General features: G+C 43.8%; 1 protein-coding gene across 1 annotated transcript in view; it reads left to right on the top strand.

The window, feature by feature from the left end:
* Positions 1–21,937, top strand: part of LOC121584949 (SH3 and multiple ankyrin repeat domains protein 1-like) — a 172,430-nt gene that overhangs the window by 138,706 nt on the left and 11,787 nt on the right. Inside the window, exons 10-18 of the mRNA XM_045214243.1 lie at positions 13,391–13,507; positions 13,962–14,039; positions 14,306–14,372; positions 15,176–15,227; positions 15,272–15,356; positions 15,577–15,713; positions 17,611–17,762; positions 17,855–17,968; positions 18,369–18,447. Of these exons, the coding sequence (XP_045070178.1) occupies positions 13,391–13,507; positions 13,962–14,039; positions 14,306–14,372; positions 15,176–15,227; positions 15,272–15,356; positions 15,577–15,713; positions 17,611–17,762; positions 17,855–17,968; positions 18,369–18,447 (881 nt within the window). The remainder of the gene's footprint in view (positions 1–13,390; positions 13,508–13,961; positions 14,040–14,305; positions 14,373–15,175; positions 15,228–15,271; positions 15,357–15,576; positions 15,714–17,610; positions 17,763–17,854; positions 17,969–18,368; positions 18,448–21,937) is intronic.

The raw sequence follows: 21,937 nt of genomic DNA, 5'->3' as shown, positions 1-21,937 counted from the left end.
AAACTGTAACATAGTGGCTCAGAATACATTAGAGGAAAAACCAAAAAGAAATTGAGAAACTTATTCAATAAAGATCAAGTGTAATATATTATAGAAAATAAACCAAACTGGATGGAATATGGGGAAAATGCACCAAATTATTTTTTAATCTTCAACATAGAAATACTACCAAAAATAATTTACTGAAACTGGTTACAAATGACGGAGTCACCCTTGATTCACCAAATTATATTTTGAAGGAGGAAGCAAAGTACTTTAAGCATATGTTTTCGTTTCAGTCGCCCCCATCTCCTCTAACTGAAGCTAATTGTAGCGATTTTCTTTCTATTGATAATGTAAAATTAACAGCCATACAGAAAGACTCATGTGAAGGTGAAATTACAGAGGATGAACTTCTGGATGCAATTAAAGACTTTAAGTCCGGGAAAACTCCAGGGTTGGATGGCATACCAGTCGAGGTATACCAAACCTTTTTTGATATACTCAGAGGACCGTTATTAGCATGTTTTAACCACTCCTATGTAAATATAGATTATCAGACACTCAAGAAGAAGGTCTAATTTCATTATTACTGAAACAGGATACAAGTGGAAAATATAAAGATCCAGTCCATTTAAACATTTGGAGGCCCCTTACACTTCAGTGTTGCGGTGCAAAAATTCTAGCAAAATGTATAGCGCATAGAATTAAAAAGGTATTGTCGGACATTATTCATTCTAATCAGACAGGTTTTTTACATGGACGATACATTGGAGATAATATAAGGCAAGTACTGGAAACAATAGAACACTATGAAAAATCTGGGAAACTAGGCCTGCTATTCATAGCAGACTTTGAAAAAAAGTATGACTGGAGTTTATATATAAATGCCGGAGCTTTTCAATTTTGGAGAATCTCTAATACAATGGGTTAAAATCATATATAGTAACCCTAGGTGTAAAATAGTACATAATGGCTATTTCTCCTAAAGTTTTAAACTGTCAAGAGGAGTAAAACAAGGTTGTCCACTATCGGCATATCTATTTATTATGGCCATCGAAATGTTAGCTATTAAAATCAGATCCAACAATAATATCAAGGGATTAGAAATCCAGGGCTTAAAAGCAAAGGTGTCATTGTACGCTGATGATTCATGTTTTCTTTTAAATCCACAACTTGAATCCCTCCATAGCCTCATAGAGGATCTAGATTAATTTTCTAACCTCTCTGGATTACAACCAAATTATGATAAATGTACTATATTATGTATTGGATCACTAAAAAATACAATTTTTACATTACCATGTAGTTTACCAATACAATGGTCTGATGGTAAAGTGGATATACTCGGAATACATATCCCAAATGAAATAAATGATCTCACTCCAATGCATTTTTATAGAAAGTTAGCAAAAATAGATAAGATCTTGCTACCATGGAAAGGTAAATACATGTCTATTTGTGGAAAAATCACCCGGATTTAACTCTTTAGTATTATCCCAGTTTACCTATTTGCTTATGGTCTTGCCTACGCCTAGCGAACAGTTGTTTAAATTATATGATAAAAAAATATTCCATGTTATTGTCACGGTTTCGGCCGAGGCTGCTCCTCCTCCTGGTTCGGGCAGGCATCGGCGGTCGTCGTCCCCGGAGTACTAGCTGCCACCGATCTATGTTTCATGTTCGTTTGGTTTGGTCTTGATGTTGTACACCTGTGTCTAGTTAGTCCTCATTAGTGTTCTATTTAAGTCTCGTTGCGTGTGTCTGTGTTTGTGTGTGATTGTTCCTGTCGTATGTTTGCTTGTCGATTTCCTTATTCGCTCGGTTGAGCTTTACTCCACTGTGTTGGAGCGTTTTTACGCACCTGTGTAGTGCGCCTTTTGTTTGTCGCCTACGTGCGTAGTTTCGCCTTCGGGCAAGTTTGTTCTGTTTTCCTTGTTGGATATTCCCACTAAAGTCTTTTGGACTATACTTCGGTGTCCTGCGCTTGATTCCACCACTACACCCACCTACAGCATTTATGACAGAATCACACACCTTAAGAATGGAATCAGCAGGAGCCGCAGCAGCCCAGGCGGCGCTGGAGGACAGGGTCCGTGAACAGAGTGACCAGATCCTGCAGATGGGGTCCGCACTGCAGGAGGTGATCACCACCATCCGAGGCTGGGGGACTCTACACCGCCATCCTCTCTGCCAGCCCCATCGGGAAGTCAGCCCATTCCCGCTCCGGAACCCAGAGGAGTTCGACTCTCGCTCCCGAGGGCCTACGATGGGACCGCGGCCGGGTGTCAGGGATTCCTTCTCCAGGTGGAGCTTTACCTGGCCACCGTGCACCCGGCGCCCTCGGGACATGAGAGCGTGTCCGCCCTGATCTCCTGCCTTTCCGGTAAGGCGTTGGAATGGGCCAACGCAGAGTGGAGGAGGATCGACGCGAACACCATCACCTACGGCGAAGTTCTCCCGCCGCTTCAGGGCGGTGTTTGACCATCCCCCGGAAAGCGGCGGGGGAGCGTCTGGTCTTCCTCCGGCAGGGGAGGAGGAGTGCCCAGGAGTTCGCCTTAGAATTTCGTACTCTAGCGGCGGATGCAGGGTGGAATGAGCGGGCTCTCATCGATCACTACAGATGTAGTCTACGCGAGGACGTCCGTAGGGAGCTGGCCTGTAGGGACACCAGCCTCTCGTTCGACCAGTTGGTCGACATGTCCATCAGGCTGGATAACCTGCTAGCTACCGCGGACGTTCGAGGGGGTCTGTCCATTTCACCCTCCAGCGCCTCCGAGCCGTGCCCCATGGAGCTCGGGGCGCTGGCGCTAGAGAGCGGAGGAGGAAGAGCCCGAGGGGGCCTGTCTCCTGCACCAAGTGCGGTCGTGGAGGGCACACTGCGGCCAGGTGCTGGGGAGGGTTCTCCGAGGAGAGGACAACAGGCCACGCACTGGGGGCCTCCCAGGTGAGTAGACGCCCGCTTACCCAGAGCTTTCTGTTGCGCACTTTTGTATACCTGTTGGTTTTCCACAGGTTGCACCTCATTCCCAGCATAAGGCGCTAGTAGATTCAGGCGCAGCTGGGAATTTTGTTGATCGAAAGTTTTGTTTAGAGTTAGGGATCCCTCTCCTACCTGTTGACAAACCTTTTCCCGTACATGCCTTAGATAGCCGCCCGTTGGGGTCGGGGGGTTGATCATGGAGGTCACAGCGCCACTTAGGATGTGTGCGCAGGGGGTCATGAAGAGACTATACAGCTGTATCTGATCGACTCTCCTGCATACCCAGTGGTGCTGGGGATTCCCTGGTTAAGCACCCATAACCCTGCTATTTCGTGGCAACAGAGGGCTCTCGATGGGTGGTCTGCTCAGTGTGAGGGGGCGATGTCTGGGTGTTTCCGTGGGGCGACTTCGGTGGAAAGTCCAAACCAAGTGCCCGCACTGCACATTCCGCCTGAGTATGGGGATTTAGCTCTTGTGTTTAGCAAAACTAGGGCGGCGCGAGTTGCCTCCCATAGACAGGGGGATTGTGCGATTGATCTCAGGCAGGAGCAGCGCTCCCACGGAGCCATGTGTATCCTTTGTCTCAAGAGGAGAGGAAAGCTATGGAGACTTACATAGCCGAATCTTTGAGACAGGGATACATTCGGCCTTCCATTTTCCCCGCCTCTTGAGTTTCTTTTTGTGAAAAAGAAAGATGGAGGGTTGCGCCGCGTGCATTGATTACCGTGGTCTCAATCAGATTACTGTGAAATACAGTTATCCACTCCCTCTGATTGCGACCATGACGGAGTCATTGCATGGGGCGCGGTTTTTCACAAAATTGGATCTCAGGAGCGCGTATAACTTGGTGCGCATTAGGGAGGGCGATGAATGGAAAGCGGCGTTTAGTACCACGTCAGGTCATTTCGAGTATCTTGTCATGCCATATGGGTTGATGAATGCTCCATCAGTCTTCCAATCCTTCGTAGATGACATTTTCCGGGATATGCAGGGAGAAGGGGTGGTCGTGTACATTGATGATATTCTGGTGTACTCGTCTGCCGAGCCGAGCATATAACCCTGGTGCGACGTGTATTGAGGAGGCTGTTGGAGCACGACCTATATGTCAAGGCAGAGAAATGTCTGTTTTTCCAGGAGTCGGTCTCCTTTTTGGGTTATCGGTTGTCCGCGTCAGGGGTGAGAATGGAGGTGGATCGTGTGTCCGCTGTGCGTAATTGGCAAACTCCAACCACTGTAAAAGAGGTGCAGCAGTTCTTGGGCTTTGCGAATTACTACCGGAGGTTTATCCGGGTTTTGGACAGGTGGCAGCTCCCATCACGTCCCTTCTGAAGGGGGTCCGGTGCGCCTGCAGTGGTCGGCTGATGCGGACAGGGCCTTTGGGAGACTGAAGTACCTGTTTACGTCGGCTCGGTGCTGGCGCATCCGGATCCCACAATTCCATTTCAGGTTGAGGTGGACGCGTCTGAGGCTGGTATGGGGCCGTTCTCTCTCAACGGTCCGGCTCGACACCTAAACTCCGCCCCTGTGCTTTTTACTCCAAAGAAGCTCAGCCCGAGCGGAGCGTAACTATGACGTTGGGGACAGGGAGCTGTTAGCTGTAGTTCAAGCCCTTAAGGTGTGGAGGCATTGGCTTGAGGGGGCTCAACACCCTTTCCTCATTTTGACTGACCATCGGAACCTGGAGTACATCCGGGCAGCGAGGAGACTGAACCCTCGCCAGGCTCGATGGAGAATGTTTCTCACCAGGTTCGTATTTAAAATCACGTACATCCCTGGGTCCCAGAATGGTAAGGCAGATGCACTGTCCCGGCGGTATGACACGGAGGAGAGGTCCGTTGAGCCTACTCCCATACTACCGGAGTCTTGCCTTGTGGCACCGGTGGTGTGGGAGGTCGATGCCGAGATCGAGCGGCGTTGCGTGCTCGACCCCAGCCCTCCACAATGTCCTGAGGGTCGGAGGTACGTTCCGCTCGAGATTCGGGATCGACTCATCTACTGGGCTCACACGTCACCCTCCTCTGGACATCCGGGTATTGGCCGGACAGTGCATTGCCTTAGCACTAAATACTGGTGGCCTACTTTGGCTAGGGATGTGAGGGTTTACGTCTCCTCCTGCTCGGTGTGCGCCCAGTGTAAGGCGCCCGACATCTGCCCAGGGGTAAGTTACAGCCCCTACCCGTTCCACAACGACCATGGTCCCACCTCTCGGTGGATTTTGTAACAGACCTTCCCCTCTCTCAGGGGAATACCACCATCCTGGTCGTTGTGGACCGGTTCTCTAAGGCCTGTCGTCTTCTCCCTATGTCGGGTCTTCCTACTGCCCTACAGACCGCTGAGGCCCTATTTACCCACGTCTTCCGGCATTACGGGGTCCCCGAGGATATAGTGTCTGATCGAGGCCCTCAGTTTACCTCCCGTGTGTGGAGAGCATTTATGGAGCGTTTGGGGGTCTCGGTTAGCCTTACCTCGGGGTACCACCCGGAGAGTAACGGGCAGGTAGAACGTGTTAACCAGGATGTGGGTAGGTTTCTGAGGTCGTATTGCCAGGACCGGCCTGAGGAGTGGGCGCGTTACATTCCCTGGGCCGAGATGGCCCAGAACTCTCTCCGCCACTCCTCTACTAACCTAACCCCTTTCCAATGTGTATTGGGTTACCAGCCGGTTCTGGCACCATGGCAGCAGAGCCAGATCGAGGCCCCTGCGGTGGATGATTGGATGAGGCGCTCGGAAGAGACGTGGAACGCTGCCCACGTCCACCTGCAGCGGGCCGTCCTTCGTCACAAAGGCGAGCGCCGATCTCCACCGCAGTGAGGGGCGGTGTACGCACCCGGAGATCGAGTCTGGCTCTCTACCAGAAACCTGCCCCTCCGCCTGCCCTGCCGGAAGCTGGGTCGGCGGTTTGTGAGGGCCCTTTAAAGTCCTGAGAAGATTGAACGATGTGTGTTATAGGTTACATCTACCTGTTGAATATAAGAATATTAACCCCTCGTTCCATGTGTCTCTTCTCAGGCCGGTGGTAGCTGGTCCACTCCAGGACAATGAGATAGGAGAGACTCCTCCGCCCCCATTGGACATCGAGGGGGCTCCGGCGTACACCGTTCGGTCCATCTTGGACTCCAGACGCCGGATGGGGGTCTCCAGTATCTCGTGGAGTGGGAGGGTAAGGCCCGGAGGAGCGGTGCTGGGTGCCGCGGAGGGACATCCTAGAACCATCTCTCCTGTCGGAGTTCCACCGGGACCATCCCGCGCGCCCTGCTCCGCGTCCTCCTGGTCGTCCCCGAGGCCGGGGTCGCGCGTCAAGGGGGGGGTACTGTCACGGTTTCGGCGAGGCTGCTCCTCCTCCTGGTTCGGGCAGGCATCGCGGTCGCGTCCCCCGGAGTACTAGCTGCCACCGATCTATGTTTCATGTTCGTTTGGTTTGGTCTTGATGTTGTACACCTGTGTCTAGTTAGTCCTCATTAGTGTTCTATTTAAGTCTCGTTGGGTGTGTCTGTGTTTGTGTGTGATTGTTCCTGTCGTATGTTTGCTTGTCGATTTCCTTATTCGCTCGGTTGAGCTTTACTCCACTGTGTTGGAGCGTTTTACGCACCTGTGTAGTGCGCCTTTTGTTTGTCGCCTACGTGCGTAGTTTCGCCTTCGGGCAAGTTTGTTCTGTTTTCCTTGTTGGATATTCCACTAAAGTCTTTTGGACTATACTTCGGTGTCCTGCGCTTGATTCCACCACTACACCCACCTACAGCATTTATGACAGTTATTTGGAACGGCAAGCCAGACAAAATTAAACGGGCCTATTTATATAATGAGTATGAATTTGGAGGACAGAAATGATTAACTATTAAAGCATTAGACCTATCACTAAAAGCTTCAGTCATACAAAAGTTATACTTATATCCGAACTGGTTCTCTAGCAAATTAGTAAGATTGTCTCACCCTATGTTCAAGAATGGCCTTTTTCCCTTTATTCAGATTACAACCTCGCACTTTCAGTTATTTGAAAAGGAAATAATCTCCCAAATATCACTATTTCTAAAACAAGCCATAGAAAGTTGGTTGCAATTTCAATTAAATCCTCCAGAAACGACAGAACAAATAATGCAACCAATATTGTGGTTAAACTTATTTTTAGAAAAAATGTTTTAAAAAGGTATAATCTTCGTAAATTATATCATAGGTAGGACTGGTGGAGTTATGTCGCACATGCAGCTAACAAAAACATATGGAAATGTCTGCCCTACCCAAAATTACAACCAAATAATTGCAGCATTACCACAAAAATGGAAGAGGAAAGTGGAAGGGGGGAAAAGTAAGGAACTTGTCTGTCGGCCCTGCATTAAAGAATATAATTGGTTAAAGAAAATTGTGATAAATAAAAAAGTATACCAGTTTCATTTAAGGACCAAAGGATTGACAGCCGTCCCATATAGATTGCAAAATAGTTGGGAAGAGATTTTTGACGTACCGATTCCATGGATTAGTGTTTATGAACTGATACGCAAAATTCAAAACGTATAATTTTTCAATTTGAATTATTATACAAAATTGTTGCTACCAATAGAATGTTATTTATATGGGGGATACAATCTTCCCAGCTCTGCAGATTTTGCTGTGAAGAGACAGAACCATTAGATAATTTGTTTTGGTACTGTCCGTTTGTAGCTTGTTTTTGGACACAGGTCCAGGAATGGCTGAAGGATTGCAATATTTACCTGGAGCTAACCCTGCAGATAGCACTACTGGATGATCTGAAAAGTAATAGTCAATCGATCAATAATATAATAATACTTTTAGCAAAAATGTTTATTTTCAAATTACGATCTGTAGAAACAATGAGACTAGAAGGGTTCAGAACTTTTGTGAAACATCACAGTACAGTTGAAAAATATATGATGAATAGAAATCCAATATGGATGTGTTAAGAGATACAGTGGGGGGAAAACGTATTTAGTCAGCCACCAATTGTGCAAGTTCTCCCACTTAAAAAGATGAGAAAGGCCTGTAATTTTCATCATAGGTACACGTCAACTATGACAGACAAATTGAGAGGAAAAAAATCCAGAAAATCACATTGTAGGATTTTTAATGAATTTATTTGCAAATTATGGTGGAAAATAAGTATTTGGTCACCTACAAACAAGCAAGATTTCTGGCTCTCACAGACCTGTAACTTCTTCTTTAAGAGGCTCCTCTGTCCTCCACTCGTTACCTGTATTAATGGCACCTGTTTGAACTTGTTATCAGTATAAAAGACACCTGTCCACAACCTCAAACAGTCACACTCCAACCTCCAGTATGGCCAAGACCAAAGAGCTGTCAAAGGACACCAGAAACAAAATTGTAGACCTGCACCAGGCTGGGAAGACTGAATCTGCAATAGGTAAGCAGCTTGGTTTGAAGAAATCAACTGTGGGAGCAATTATTAGGAAATGGAAGACATACAAGACCACTGATAATCTCCCTCGATCTGGGGCTCCACGCAAGATCTCACCCCGTGGGGTCAAAATGATCACAAGAACGGTGAGCAAAAATCCCAGAACCACACGCGGGGGGGACCTAGTGAATGACCTGCAGAGAGCTGGGACCAAAGTAACAAAGCCTACCATCAGTAACACACTACGCCGCCAGGGGACTCAAATCCTGCAGTGCCAGACGTGTCCCCCTGCTTAAGCCAGTACATGTCCAGGCCCGTCTGAAGTTTGCTAGAGTGCATTTGGATGATCCAGAAGAGGATTGGGGAGAATGTCATATGGTCAGATGAAACCAAAATAGAACTTTTTTGGTAAAAACTCAACTCGTCGTGTTTGGAGGACAAAGAATGCTGAGTTGCATCCAAAGAACACCATACCTACTGTGAAGCATGGGGGTGGAAACATCATGCTTTGGGGCTGTTTTTCTGCAAAGGGACCAGGACGACTGATCCGTGTAAAGGAAAGAATGAATGGGGCCTTGTATCGTGAGATTTTGAGTGAAAACCTCCTTCCATCAGCAAGGGCATTGAAGATGAAACGTGGCTGGGTCTTTCAGCATGACAATGATCCCAAACACACCGCCCGGGCAACGAAGGAGTGGCTTCGTAAGAAGCATTTCAAGGTCCTGGAGTGGCCTAGCCAGTCTCCAGATCTCAACCCCATAGAAAATCTTTGGAGGGAGTTGAAAGTCTGTGTTGCCCAGCGACAGCCCCAAAACATCACTGCTCTAGAGGAGATCTGCATGGAGGAATGGGCCAAAATACCAGCAACAGTGTGTGAAAACCTTGTGAAGACTTACAGAAAACGTTTGACCTGTGTCATTGCCAACAAAGGGTATATAACAAAGTATTGAGAAACTTTTGTTATTGACCAAATACTTATTTTCCACCATAATTTGCAAATAAATTCATTAAAAATCCTACAATGTGATTTTCTGGATTTTTTTTCCTCATTTTGTCTGTCATAGTTGACGTGTACCTATGATGAAAATTACAGGCCTCTCTCATCTTTTTAAGTGGGAGAACTTGCACAATTGGTGGCTGACTAAATACTTTTTTTCCCCACTGTAGATGGGAGGTGTTGAATAGAGATGGATGGGACTAATAACAACTAACAACAACTAATAACAACAAGATAACTAATGTAAAGAATACTGTGTCCATAATAAGTATATAGGTTATAGGTTGAGAGCTTTTGTGAAAGAGCACAGTTAGAAAGATATGGCATATACAGTAGAAGCAAACCAGATGGACATCATGAAAATGATCGGAGAGGTTGAGGGTAGAGGAAGTTCAGGAGTAAAAACAAACAAAATAGAATTATTGTAAAATTGACTGTGTCCATAAAATGTATATAGTATGTATAAGCTGGAAGTAGAGGCCTAAGCGTTGTTGTTCACTAGTTTACTCCAATTAGGGAAGGGGTGGTGGGGTTGGAAAGTAATAAAGGGAAATATAATTTATTTGATATCAATCAATCAATCAATCAATTTTATTTTATATAGCCCTTCGTACATCAGCTAATATCTCGAAGTGCTGTACAGAAACCCAGCCTAAAACCCCAAACAGCTAGTAATGCAGGTGTAGAAGCACGGTGGCTAGGAAAAACTCCCTAGAAAGGCCAAAACCTAGGAAGAAACCTAGAGAGGAACCAGGCTATGAGGGGTGGCCAGTCCTCTTCTGGCTGTGCCGGGTGGAGATTATAACAGAACCATGCCAAGATGTTCAAAAATGTTCATAAGTGACAAGCATGGTCAAATAATAATCAGGAATAAATCTCAGTTGGCTTTTTCATAGCCGATCATTAAGAGTTGAAAACAGCAGGTCTGGGACAGGTAGGGGTTCCATAACCGCAGGCAGAACAGTTGAAACTGGAATAGCAGCAAGGCCAGGCGGACTGGGGACAGCAAGGAGTCACCACGGCCGGTAGTCCCGACGTATGGTCCTAGGGCTCAGGTCTCTCAGTTGGCTTTTCATAGCCGGTCATTAAGAGTTGAAAACAGCAGGTCTGGGACAGGTAGGGGTTTCGTAACCGCAGGCAGAACAGTTGAAACTGGAATAGCAGCAAGGCCAGGCGGACTGGGGACAGTATATATTGTATTTATATGTAAAGTATGTATGTGTATACCCTCACTGTATGTATATAAGTATTTGATCCCTTGCTGATTTTGTACGTTTGCCCACTGACAAAGAAATGATCAGTCTATAATTTTAATGGTAGGTTTATTTGAACAGTGAGAGACAGAATAACAACAAAAAATCCAGAAAAACGCATGTAAAAATGTTATACATTGATTTGCATTTTAATGAGGGAAATAAGTATTTGACCCCTCTCAATAAGAAAGATTTCTGGCTCCCAGGTGTCTTTTATACGGTAGAGCGGAGATTAGGAGCACACTCTTAAAGGGAGTGCTCCTAATCTCCGTTGTTACCTGTATAAAAAGACACCTGTCCACAGAAGCAATCCAATCAATCAGATTCCAAACTCTCCACCATGGCCAAGACCAAAGAGCTCTCCAAGGATGTCAGGGACAAGATTGTAGACCTACACAAGGCCGGAATGGGCTACAAGACCATTGCCAAGCAGCTTGGTGAGAAGGTGACAACAGTTGGTGCGATTATTCGCAAATGGAAGAAACACAAAAGACCTGTCAATCTCCCTCGGCCTGGGGCTCCGTGCAAGATCTCACCTCGTGGAGTTGCAATGATCATGAGAACGGTGAGGAATCAGCCCAGAACTACATGGGAGGATCTTGTCAATGATCTCAAGGCAGCTGGGACCTTAGTCACCAAGAAAACAATTGGTAACACACTACGCCGTGAAGGACTGAAATCCTGCAGCGCCCGCAAGGTCCCCCTGCTCAAGAAAGCACATATACAGGGCCGTCTGAAGTTTGCCAATGAACATCTGAATGATTCAGAGGAGAACTGGGTGAAAGTGTTGTGGTCAGATGAGACCAAAATCGAGCTCTTTGGCATCAACTCAACTCGCCGTGTTTGGAGGAGGAACAATGCTGCCTATGACCCCAAGAACACCATCCCCACCGTCAAACATGGAGGTGGAAAAATTATGCTTTGGGGGTGTTTTTCTGCTAAGGGGACAGGACAACTTCACCGCATCAAAGGGACGATGGAGGGAACCTCCTTCCCTCAGCCAGGGCATTGAAAATGGGTCGTGGATGTGTATTCCAGCATAACAATGACCCAAAACACACGGCCAAGGCAACAAAGGAGTGGCTCAAGAAGAAGCACATTAAGGTCCTGCCAGTCTCCAGACCTTCATCCCATAGAAAATATGTGGAGGGAGCTGAAGGTTCGCGTTGCCAAACGTCAGCCTCGAAACCTTAATGACTTGGAGAAGATCTGCAAAGAGGAGTGGAACAAAATCCCTCCTGAGATGTGTGCAAACCTGGTGGCCAACTACAAGAAACGTCTGACCTATATGATTGCCAACAAGGGTTTTGCCACCAAGTACTAAGTCATGTTTTGCAGAGGGGTCAAATACTTATTTCCCTGATTTAAAATGCAAATCAATTTATAACATTTTTGACATGCGTTTTTCTGGATTTTTTTGTTGTTATTCTGTCTCTCACTATTCAAATAAACCTACCATTAAAATTATAGACTGATCATTTATTTGTCAGTGGGCATACGTACAAAATCAGCAGGGGATCAAATACTTTTTTCCCTCACTGTACACTACCGTTCAAAAGTTTGGGGTCACTTAGAAATGTCCTTGTTTTCGAAAGAAAAGCAATTTTTTTCTCCATAAAAATAACATCAAATTGATCAGAAATACAGTGTAGATATTGTTAATGTTGTAAATGGCTATTGTAGCTGGAAACTGCTTATTTTTAATGGAATATCTACATAGGCGTATAGAGGCCCATGATCAGCAACCATCAGTCCTGTGTTCCAATGGCACGTTGTGTTTGCTAATCCAAGTTTATCATTTTAAAAGTCTAATTGATCATTATAAAACCCTTTTGCAATTATGTTAGTACAGCTGAAAACTGTTGTGGTGATTAAAGAAGCAGTAAAACGGGCCTTCTTGAGACTGGTTGAGTATCTGGAGCATCAGCAATTGTGGGTTTGATTACAGGCTAAAAATGGACAGAAAGAAATAACTTTATTTTGAAACTCATCAGTCTATTCTTGTTCTGAGAAATGAAGGCTATTCCATGCGAGAAATTGCCAAGAATCTGAAGATCTCGTACAACGCTGTATACTACTACCTTCACAGAACAGCGCAAACTGGCTCTAACCAGAATAGAAAGAGGAGTGGGAGGCCCCGGTCCACAACTGAGCAAGAGGACAAATACATTAGAGTGTCTAGTTTGAGAAACAGGCGCCTCGCAGGTCCTCAACTGGCAGCTTCATTAAATAGTACCCGCAAAACACAAGTCTCAACGTCAACAGTGAAGAGGCGACTCCGGGATGCTGACCTTCTATAATAATAATAATAATAATATGCCATTTAGCAGACGCTTTTATCCAAAGCGACTTACAGTCATGTGTGCATACATTTTTTTTTTACGTATGGGTGGTCCCGGGGATCGAACCCACTACCCTGGCGTTACAAGCGCCATGCTCTACCAATTGAGCTACAGAGGACCAATTGCAGAGTTGCAAAGAAAAAGCCATATCTCAGACTGCCCATCTTAATCTTTTCTTTTTATTGGCCACCTCTTCACTGTTGACGTTGAGACTGGTGTTTTGCAGGTACTATTTAATGAAGCTGCCAGTTGAGGACCTGTGAGTAAAACAATTTCATCATTTTTAGAATAAGGCTGTAACATAATAAAATGTGGAAAAAGTCAACGGGTCTGAATACTTTCCGAATACACTGTATATTTCATTTATTTGCAATTGATTGTGACGTGATGATCCTTCTACAACCCCTGAGATTTTATTTAGCTAATAATTGTAATCTTTAGATACTTTTTTTACACACTTCCCCCAAGGCCTGCCAGAATGGTTTTGCCCAGCACCTGGAGCACCTTCTGTTTTATGGGGCAGATACCACTTCTCAGAATGCCTTAGGGAATACCGCACTTCACATTTGTGCCCTGTATAATAAGGTAAGTACCATTTAAAATACGCAATAAAGAGTGTTTGTGTCCATTCAAAGTTGAACTTAAAGTAACTGGTATGTGAGTTCCAAAATTACTGTGTGATATTTTAGTCCTGAATCAAGTTAAAGGTCTAATGCAGCCGTTTTTATCGAAATATCAAATCATTTCTGGATAACAATGAAGTACCTTACTGTGATTGTTTTCAATTAAAATGATAAAAAAGAAACAAATAGCTTCTTAGCAAAGAGCAATTACTCAAGCAAGAATGTTGCTAGGACTGTCTGGGAGTGGTTTAAGTGGTCTTTAAAAACAGCTCTTACACTGAAAGGGTTATCATCATTTTCACAATTTCACAGAATTATTCCAACCTCAAAGTGTGGAAATAGATATAAAACAAATGAAAATTAAGTTTTTGACTGCACTGGGCCTTTAAACAGCGTCTGTCTTTCTGGCCTATCAGGAAAGCTGTGTTCGTGTTCTGCTCTACAGAGGGGCCAATAAGGAAATGAAGAACAAGCATGGACAAACCCCGTTTCAGGTATCAATAACAACTTCATGTTTTCAGTTTTCTTAATTTTTTTTATACAGCCGACTACGCCAAATGTAATCAGGGTTGTTATACGTAAATAAACCATTGAGTTGAACATCAGTTACTTGTTATAAATGTATTATTTGCAAAGCATTTATTAAATTAGGTGTTTAATGTTTTGGGGGAACTGTACCTGTACCTGGTGCATGTATTAGGGGAATGTTGCACAGTTGCATGTAATTGTGTGTGTGTGTACATGTGTCTGTGTTTTGAAGGTAGCAGTAATGTCAGGCCATTTTGAAATCGGGGAAATCATCAAAAACCACAGAGATGCAGATGTAGGTAAGTCTTGGTCCTCCACTTGGGTCTCTTCAGATTATGAAGTGATTGATAGTGTGTTTTGATGCATGAGTGTCTACTGTATTTATTTTGTTCTGTCTGCTATGAATCACTTTGCAGTGCATTGTTTGGTATGAATGTTCTGCTTCATCAATCAACCTTTGACTCACATCTGTTGTCTTTTGCCATCTTATTAAGTTGTTTTATCACACTGGTAGATAGTATTTCATGTGGTGCATTGTATCAGAATAGAGGCTAATCCCTAGACATTTTACAAACTATGTTGTTTCTGTGTTGGTTCAGATGTGGCTTGAACTTGTGTGGTTTGAAGAAAGTTGCTAACTAGCGATAGCGCAATTGCTAACTAGTACTAGTGGAATGACTGGTAGTCTATGGTAACAGCTAGCTGTTACCATAGACTATAGACTTCCAGTCATTGCGCTAATGCTAGTTAGCATTGGCCTGTAAAACTACCTCTAACTTCCTTCATACTGGATGCAGAGACATGAAAACAGTATCCATGAGCTCATCTGACTCTGGGGAAGTACATGAAGGGCTTCATTGCCAAAATCCCGAAGTATCCCTTTTACCTCAAGTGATCCTTTAGATGATTGCTTGCCCAGTTTCAGGGTTGTGTTGTGTGGTGTTCAAGTCCATCCGTGTTGCTTGTGGATTGTCTTTGCATCCGAATCACTTGGGTCTGGTTGGTAATCGTTCACACTCTCACAATATTCCCTCCTTCTTTCTCTCCCCCTCTTGCACTAACCTCACTGCTCTCCCACCTACCTGTCAATATCTTTTCTCAGTGCCCTTTCTGGAATTCCCAAAGTATGCTCCCAAAAAGAGGAGAGAGTGCACGCACGCTCCCTCTCCTCATGGCTCACCCCCACCCCCCTCCTGCGTGCTAACAGTGATAACAGCATGACCCTGCCTGATACCATGGCCCTGCCCAACAAGGCTGCTAGATCCAATCCCGTCCCTGGACAGGTACTGAGAGGCACAGTATGGAGATGCAGTGGGAAATTCCTACTTCATTGTTTATTGGGGAGCTATGCTTTTAGTTACTCTGAGATCTTAAGCAATGATTTGTGAGTTTGGGTTTGTGTAAGTGTCAACACAATTATATCATTCAGCCTATGTATTTATATAATCAGTGTGTGTGTGTGTGTGTGTGTGTGTGTACTTGTTTGTTCCCCTCTCTCTCTAGGGTCGCAGGGCCTCTGTAGGTGTGAGGAGCTCCAGCAGTCCCAGGGCCCGTACCCGCTCCCCATCACGAGGAAGAGGAGGAGGACAGAGTGACACAGAGGAGAGGCATCACAGCAAACCACAGCGCGGTAGACAGGGGTGAGGACATAGTGGAGGGAGTGACCGTACAGTTGAAGTCTGAAGTTTACATACACTTAGGTTGGAGTCATTAAAACTCGTTTTTCAACCACTCCACAAATTTCTTGTTAACAAACTATAGTTTTGGCAAGTCGGTTAGGACATCTACTTTGTGCATGACACAAGTAATTTTGCCAACAATTGTTTACAGACAGATTATTTCACTTATAATTCACTGTATCACAATTCCAGTGGGTCAGAAGTTTACATACACTAAGTTGACTGTGCCTTTAAACAGCTTGGAAAATTCCAGAAAATGATGTCATGGCTTTAGAAGCTTCTGATAGGCTAATTGACATAATTTGAGTCAATTGGAGGTGTACCTGTGGATGTATTTCAAGGTCTACTCAGTGCCTCTTTGCTTGACATCATGGGAAAATCAAAAGAATCAGCCAAGACCTAAGAAAAATTATTGTAAACCTCCAAAAGTCTGTTTCATCTTTGGGAGCAATTTCCAAACGCCTGAAGGTACCACGTTCATCTGTACAAACAATAGTACGCAAGTATAAACACCATGGGACCATGCAGCCGTCATACCGCTCAGGAAGGAGACGCGTTCTGTCTCCTAGAGATGAACATACTTTGGTGCGAAAAGTGCAAATCAATCCCACGACAACAGCAAAGGACCTTGTGAAGATGCTGGAGGAAACAGGTACAAAAGTATCTATATCCACAGTAAAACAAGTCCTATATCGACATAACCTGAAAGGCCGCTCAGCAAGGAAGAAGCCACTGCTCCAAAACCACCATAAAAAAGCCAGACTACGGTTTGCAACTGCACATGGGGACAAAGATCATACTTTTTGGAGAAATGTCCTCTGGTCTGATGAAACAAAAATATAACTGTTTGGCCATAATGACCATCGTTATGTTTGGAGGAAAAAGGGGGTTGCTTGCAAGCCGAAGAACACCATCCCAGCTGTGAAGCACGGGAGTGGCAGCATCATGCTGAGGTGGTGCTTTGCTGCAGGAGGGACTGGTGCACTTCACAAAATAGATGGCATCATGAGGAAGGAAAATTATGTGGATATATTGAAGCAACATTTCAAGACATCAGTCAGGAAATTAAAGCTTGGTTGCAAATGGGTCTTCCAAATGGACAATGACTCCAAGCATACTTCCAAAGTTGTGGCAAAATGGCTTAAGGACAACACAGTCAAGGTATTGGAGTGGCCATCACAAAGCCCTGACCTCAATCCTATAGAAAATGTGTGGGCAGAACTGAAAAAGCATGTGCGAGCAAGGAGGCCTACAAACCTGACTCAGTTACACCAGCTCTGTCAGGAGGAATGGGCCAAAATTCACCCAACTTATTGTGGGAAGCTTGTGGAAGGCTACCCGAAACGTTTGACCCAAGTTAAACAATTTAAAGGCAATGCTACCAGATACTAATTGAGTGTATGTAAACTTCTGACCCACTGGGAATGTGATGAAAGAAATAAAAGCTGAAATAAATCATTCTCTCTACTATTATTCTGACATTTCACATTCTTAAAATAAAGTGGTGATCCTAACTGACCTAAAACAGGGAATTTTTACTAGGATTAAATGTCAGGAATTGTGAAAAACTGAGTTTAAATGTATTTGGCTAAGGTGTATGTAAACTTGCGACTTCAACTGTACATATGTAACTCTATTTATAAAATAATGTACAAATGCAAAATGTTGCGGTTGTCTACAGCAAATTGACTTTTACCAGCTTTGAAGCTTCAAAACGCTTTATTCTAATAGTGTAAACCTCTGGCATGACTCCTAAGCCATCCATTATCCTTCTGTCTCTGCTACTGGTATCACCAGGTGTTGTTCCACTACACACTAACACAAACTCTTCTGTCCCGCTCTGTCTTTCCTCTTGCAGTGTGACCTCAACGGGTAGTGGCGGGGGATCAGCTGGGGGTCAGATGAGGCGTATGTACAGTGCGGTCCCAGGGCGAGTGTACGTGGCCACAAGGGCCTACACTGCCCATGGAGACAAAGAGCTTAGCATCAGCAAAGGAGACAAAGTCAAAGGTAAGAGAGATTCAGAGAGGAGTGTTTTTTTTGGAATGCCACTGTGTTGATGATAAAGTTTTGATTCACCCCTCTTCTCTTCTCTCTCTCAGTGTTGAGTGTGGGAGAGGGGGGGTTCTGGGAGGGCACAGTGAAGGGTCGTACAGGCTGGTTCCCCTCAGACTATGTGGAGGAGGTGGGTCCTCCCATTAAGGACAATCGATCAGGTGAGACAACACCACCAACCTTATAGAAACCAAATACTATGTGTGTTCAGACAAAGACACTATCGCCACTCGCATTACATCAGCTCAGACAAACACCAACCAAAGTCCATCTATAGATGCTAGCCCCGCATTTACTGACTGACTAATTTTATTGTCATTCAGTTGCCAGCATTCTATTGACTGCAGGAGATCCTCACAATGTTACAAGCAGTAGACCATGTATCACATCCACCCAGTAACATTAATAACACCACCACAACCAACTCGATCATTGTGTGTTTCAGAGATGCACTGGAATACAAAGTATACAAAGACATACGGAATACACAAATAGTGGAACACAAAGACACACAAAACACACATCAATATAATTGTGACACATGAACTGTTTGTGTTCCAGAGACACGCAGTGAGAAAGCCAAGAGGAAGCTGTTTCGTAATGTTACCGTGGGAGCATATGATGGTGTGGATGGCCCCAGGTAAGACTGGAATTGATAGAAGCTTGTGATGTGTTGCTCCTCAGGGACTAGATGTATGGATGAATGACCTCACCAAAAGTCATTTTGACCCCTGGGAAACATGGTCACCATGGTCACCAAGTTACAGTGCCTTCAGAAAGTATTCATACCCCTTGACGTATTCCACATTTTGTTGTGTTACAGCCTGAATTCAAAATGGATGAAAAAAATAGATATATCTCACCCATCTACACACAATACCCCATAATGACAAAGTGAAAACATGTTTTTAGTAGGGCTGTCAAATGATTAAAATGTTTAATCAAATTAATCAGAATTTTCAGTGGATTAATCATGATTAATCACTATTTGCAATTACACCTGAATCCTAACCATTTTTTTTCTGAAATGCATACCAAAAGATAAATAAAGATATGATTTACTTGAGCCAAGACCTCTTTCCTTTTTTCTTTATCGCTTTTCATAGAGCTCGTGGATTTTCTTCATAACTGTGGCTCTTGACGGTGGCTTATAGAATGAGTCTTGAGACGCCACTTGCAAAACATCAAGGAAACCTGAGTCTTCTACAATGCTAATGGGTCTACAATCCTTTGCAATCCATTTTGCTATTGTGTTGGTCAAATTATCTGAGGTTGATTTTGTTAATTGCCTGCAAACATTCAGCGTGGTCTGGCGCAAACCACTTGCTGAATCTGACGGCCCAGCAAACGCATGTTTGGCGTTGACATGGTACTTCAAGCTTGAACAGCTCCGGTGAAATTGAAACTCCTTCTTACAAATCTTGCAAATAACCTTGTACTTGTTAACTGTACCATCATCATTCTTTTTATATTTGAATCCGTCAATAGGCCCACTTTGCTCACCTTGCTCCATCTCGCCTCTAGCTCCCAACCACTTTCCTGACCTGAATAATTTGTCACACTGCGCATGCGTGAAATGCGTTAAAAAAATTGACGTAATTAACAGCAAACAACTAATTAACGTCGTTAACGCGCTATTTTTGACAGCCCTAGTTTTTAGAAATGTTTGCTAATTTATTGAAAATTAAATACAGCAATATCTCCTTTACATAAGTATTCACCCCCTTGAGTCAATACATGCTAGAATCACCTTTGGCAGCGATTACAGCTGTGAGTCTTTCTGGGTAAGAGTCTAGGAGCTTTGCACAAGCTCTGTCAAGTTGGTTGTTGATCATTGCTAGACAGCCATTTTCAAGTCTTACCATAGATTTCCAAGCCAATTTAGGTCAAAACTGTAACTAGGCCACTCAGGAATATTCCAGGTTGTCTTGGTAAGCAACTCCAGTGTATATTTGGCCTTGTGTTTTAGGTTATTGTCCTGCTGAAAGGTACATTTGTCTCCCAGTGTCTGTTGGAAAGCAGACTGAACCAGGATTTTGCCTGTGCTTAGCTCTATTCAATTTATTTTTATCCCCCAAAAAACTCCCTAGTTCTTGCCGATGAAAAGCATACCCATAACATGATGCAGCCACCACCATGCTTGAAAATATGAAGAGTGGTACTCAGTGATGTGTTGTTGGATTTGCCCCAAACATAATGCTTTGTATTCAGGACATAAAGTTCCTTTCTTTGCCACATTTTTTAGCAGTTTTACTTTTAGTGCCTTATTGCAAACAGGATACATGCAGAAATGTTTATTCTGTACAGGCTTACACCTTTTCACTCTGTCATTTAGGTTAGTATTGTGGGCTATCTACAATGTTGTTGATCCATCCTCAGTTTTCTCCTATAACAGGCATTAAACTCTGTAATTTTTTTAAAGTCACAATTGGCCTCATGGTGAAATCCCTGATGCCTGTATCTTTGTAGTGACTGGGTGTATTAATACAGCATCCATTCTTTGCGAGGCATTGGAAAACCTCCCTGGTTGAATCTGTGTTTGAAATGTACTGCTCGACTGAGGGACCTTACAGATATTTGTATATATGGGGTATAGAGATGAGGTAGTCATTTAAAAATAATGTTAAACACTATTGAGTCCATGCAATTTATGTGACTTGTTAAGCAAATTGTTACTCCTGAACTTATTTAGGCTTGCCATAACAAAGGAGTTGAATACTTATTGACTCAAGACATTTCAGCTTTTCATTTTTTATTAATTTGTAAACATTTCTATAAACATAATTCAACTTTGACATCATGGGGTATTGTGTGTAGGCCAGTGACACAAAATCTAAATTTAATCAATTTTAAAGCTGCAATATGTAACTTTTTGGGCGACCCCAAATTCACATAGAAATATGAGTTATAGATCTCTCATTCTTATTGAAAGCAAGTCTAAGTAGGAGTAGATATGTTCTATGTGCGCTATTTCTATGCTTCCTGTTCTTAAATTTAGTTTTTGCATATTCTACTTTCGGTTTTGTACACCAGCTTCAAACAGCTGAAAATAAAATATTTTTGGTTATGGGAAATATATTTCAAAGCGGTTTAGATGGTACAATGATTCTCTACACAATGACTGCTTGTTTTGTCACATAAACTGAAATTAGGCGAACTATTAGAATTTTAGCAACCAAGAAATGGCGGAGCGATTTCTGCATATTGCACCTTTAAATTTAGGCTGTAACTCAACAAAATGTGGAAAAAGTAAAGGGGTGTGAAGGCACTGTACAAGGATGGAGGACTAGAGATGTAGTTAAGAAACAGAAATCAAGGGCCCAGGAGAAATCACTTTCTAACATTGAATGCCCAGCACTAATCGTGCTCTGTAGCCCTTTTAATTCTCAGTAGAAAACATACAGTAAAATTAAACATGAGATTTACTGTGTAAACCCATGCTAATGTTTTAGCGGCGTCTTGCCCTGGAGGCAGAACTGAGCGGTTTCCGCTAGATGGGCCAGCTGCAAAGTCAAAATTGGCTATATCGTAAAAATTCATGAAAACAAAAAATTTGCTTTTTGGTCGTCATTTAAGGTTTAGGCATTAGGGTTAGCAGTGTGGTTAGGGTTAGCAGTATGGTTAGGGTTAGGTTTAAAATCAGATTTTATGACTTTGTGGCTGTGCCAGCTAGTGACCAGTCTGCAGAGCTACCTCCAGTCCATGAGTCATCCCAATAAATGCCAACCTAAGGTTTTAGCTGTGTCTTGTAACTTGTGTCGGTGGACAGCTGGAATCAGCTCATTTGTTTGTGTTTCTGAGGTGTGTGTTTCTGGGTTGAGAATTAGATGAGGTGTGTGTGTGTGTGTGTGTGTGTGTATTGTGCGCGAGTGTGTTTGTGTGCGTGTATCAGCTGTATTTAGACCAGGCTAGTGCTAAAGGCACTAAACTAGACAAGTCAGGTCAATTCTATTTCTTCAAATCAAATTTTATTGGTCGCATACACATATTTAGCAGATGTTATTGTGGGTGTAGCGAAATGCTTGTGTTCCTAGCTCAAACAGTGCAGTAATATGTACTGTACATCTAGCACGGTGTTTCCCAACTCCAGTCCTCGAGTACCCCTAACAGCACACATTTCTGTTGTCGCC

This window comes from Coregonus clupeaformis, chromosome 1, assembly GCF_020615455.1.
Source record: "Coregonus clupeaformis isolate EN_2021a chromosome 1, ASM2061545v1, whole genome shotgun sequence".
NCBI classification, from domain to species: domain Eukaryota; kingdom Metazoa; phylum Chordata; class Actinopteri; order Salmoniformes; family Salmonidae; genus Coregonus; species Coregonus clupeaformis.
Note: the sequence above shows the minus strand (reverse complement) of the source record. Positions and strands in the feature narration are given on the sequence as shown.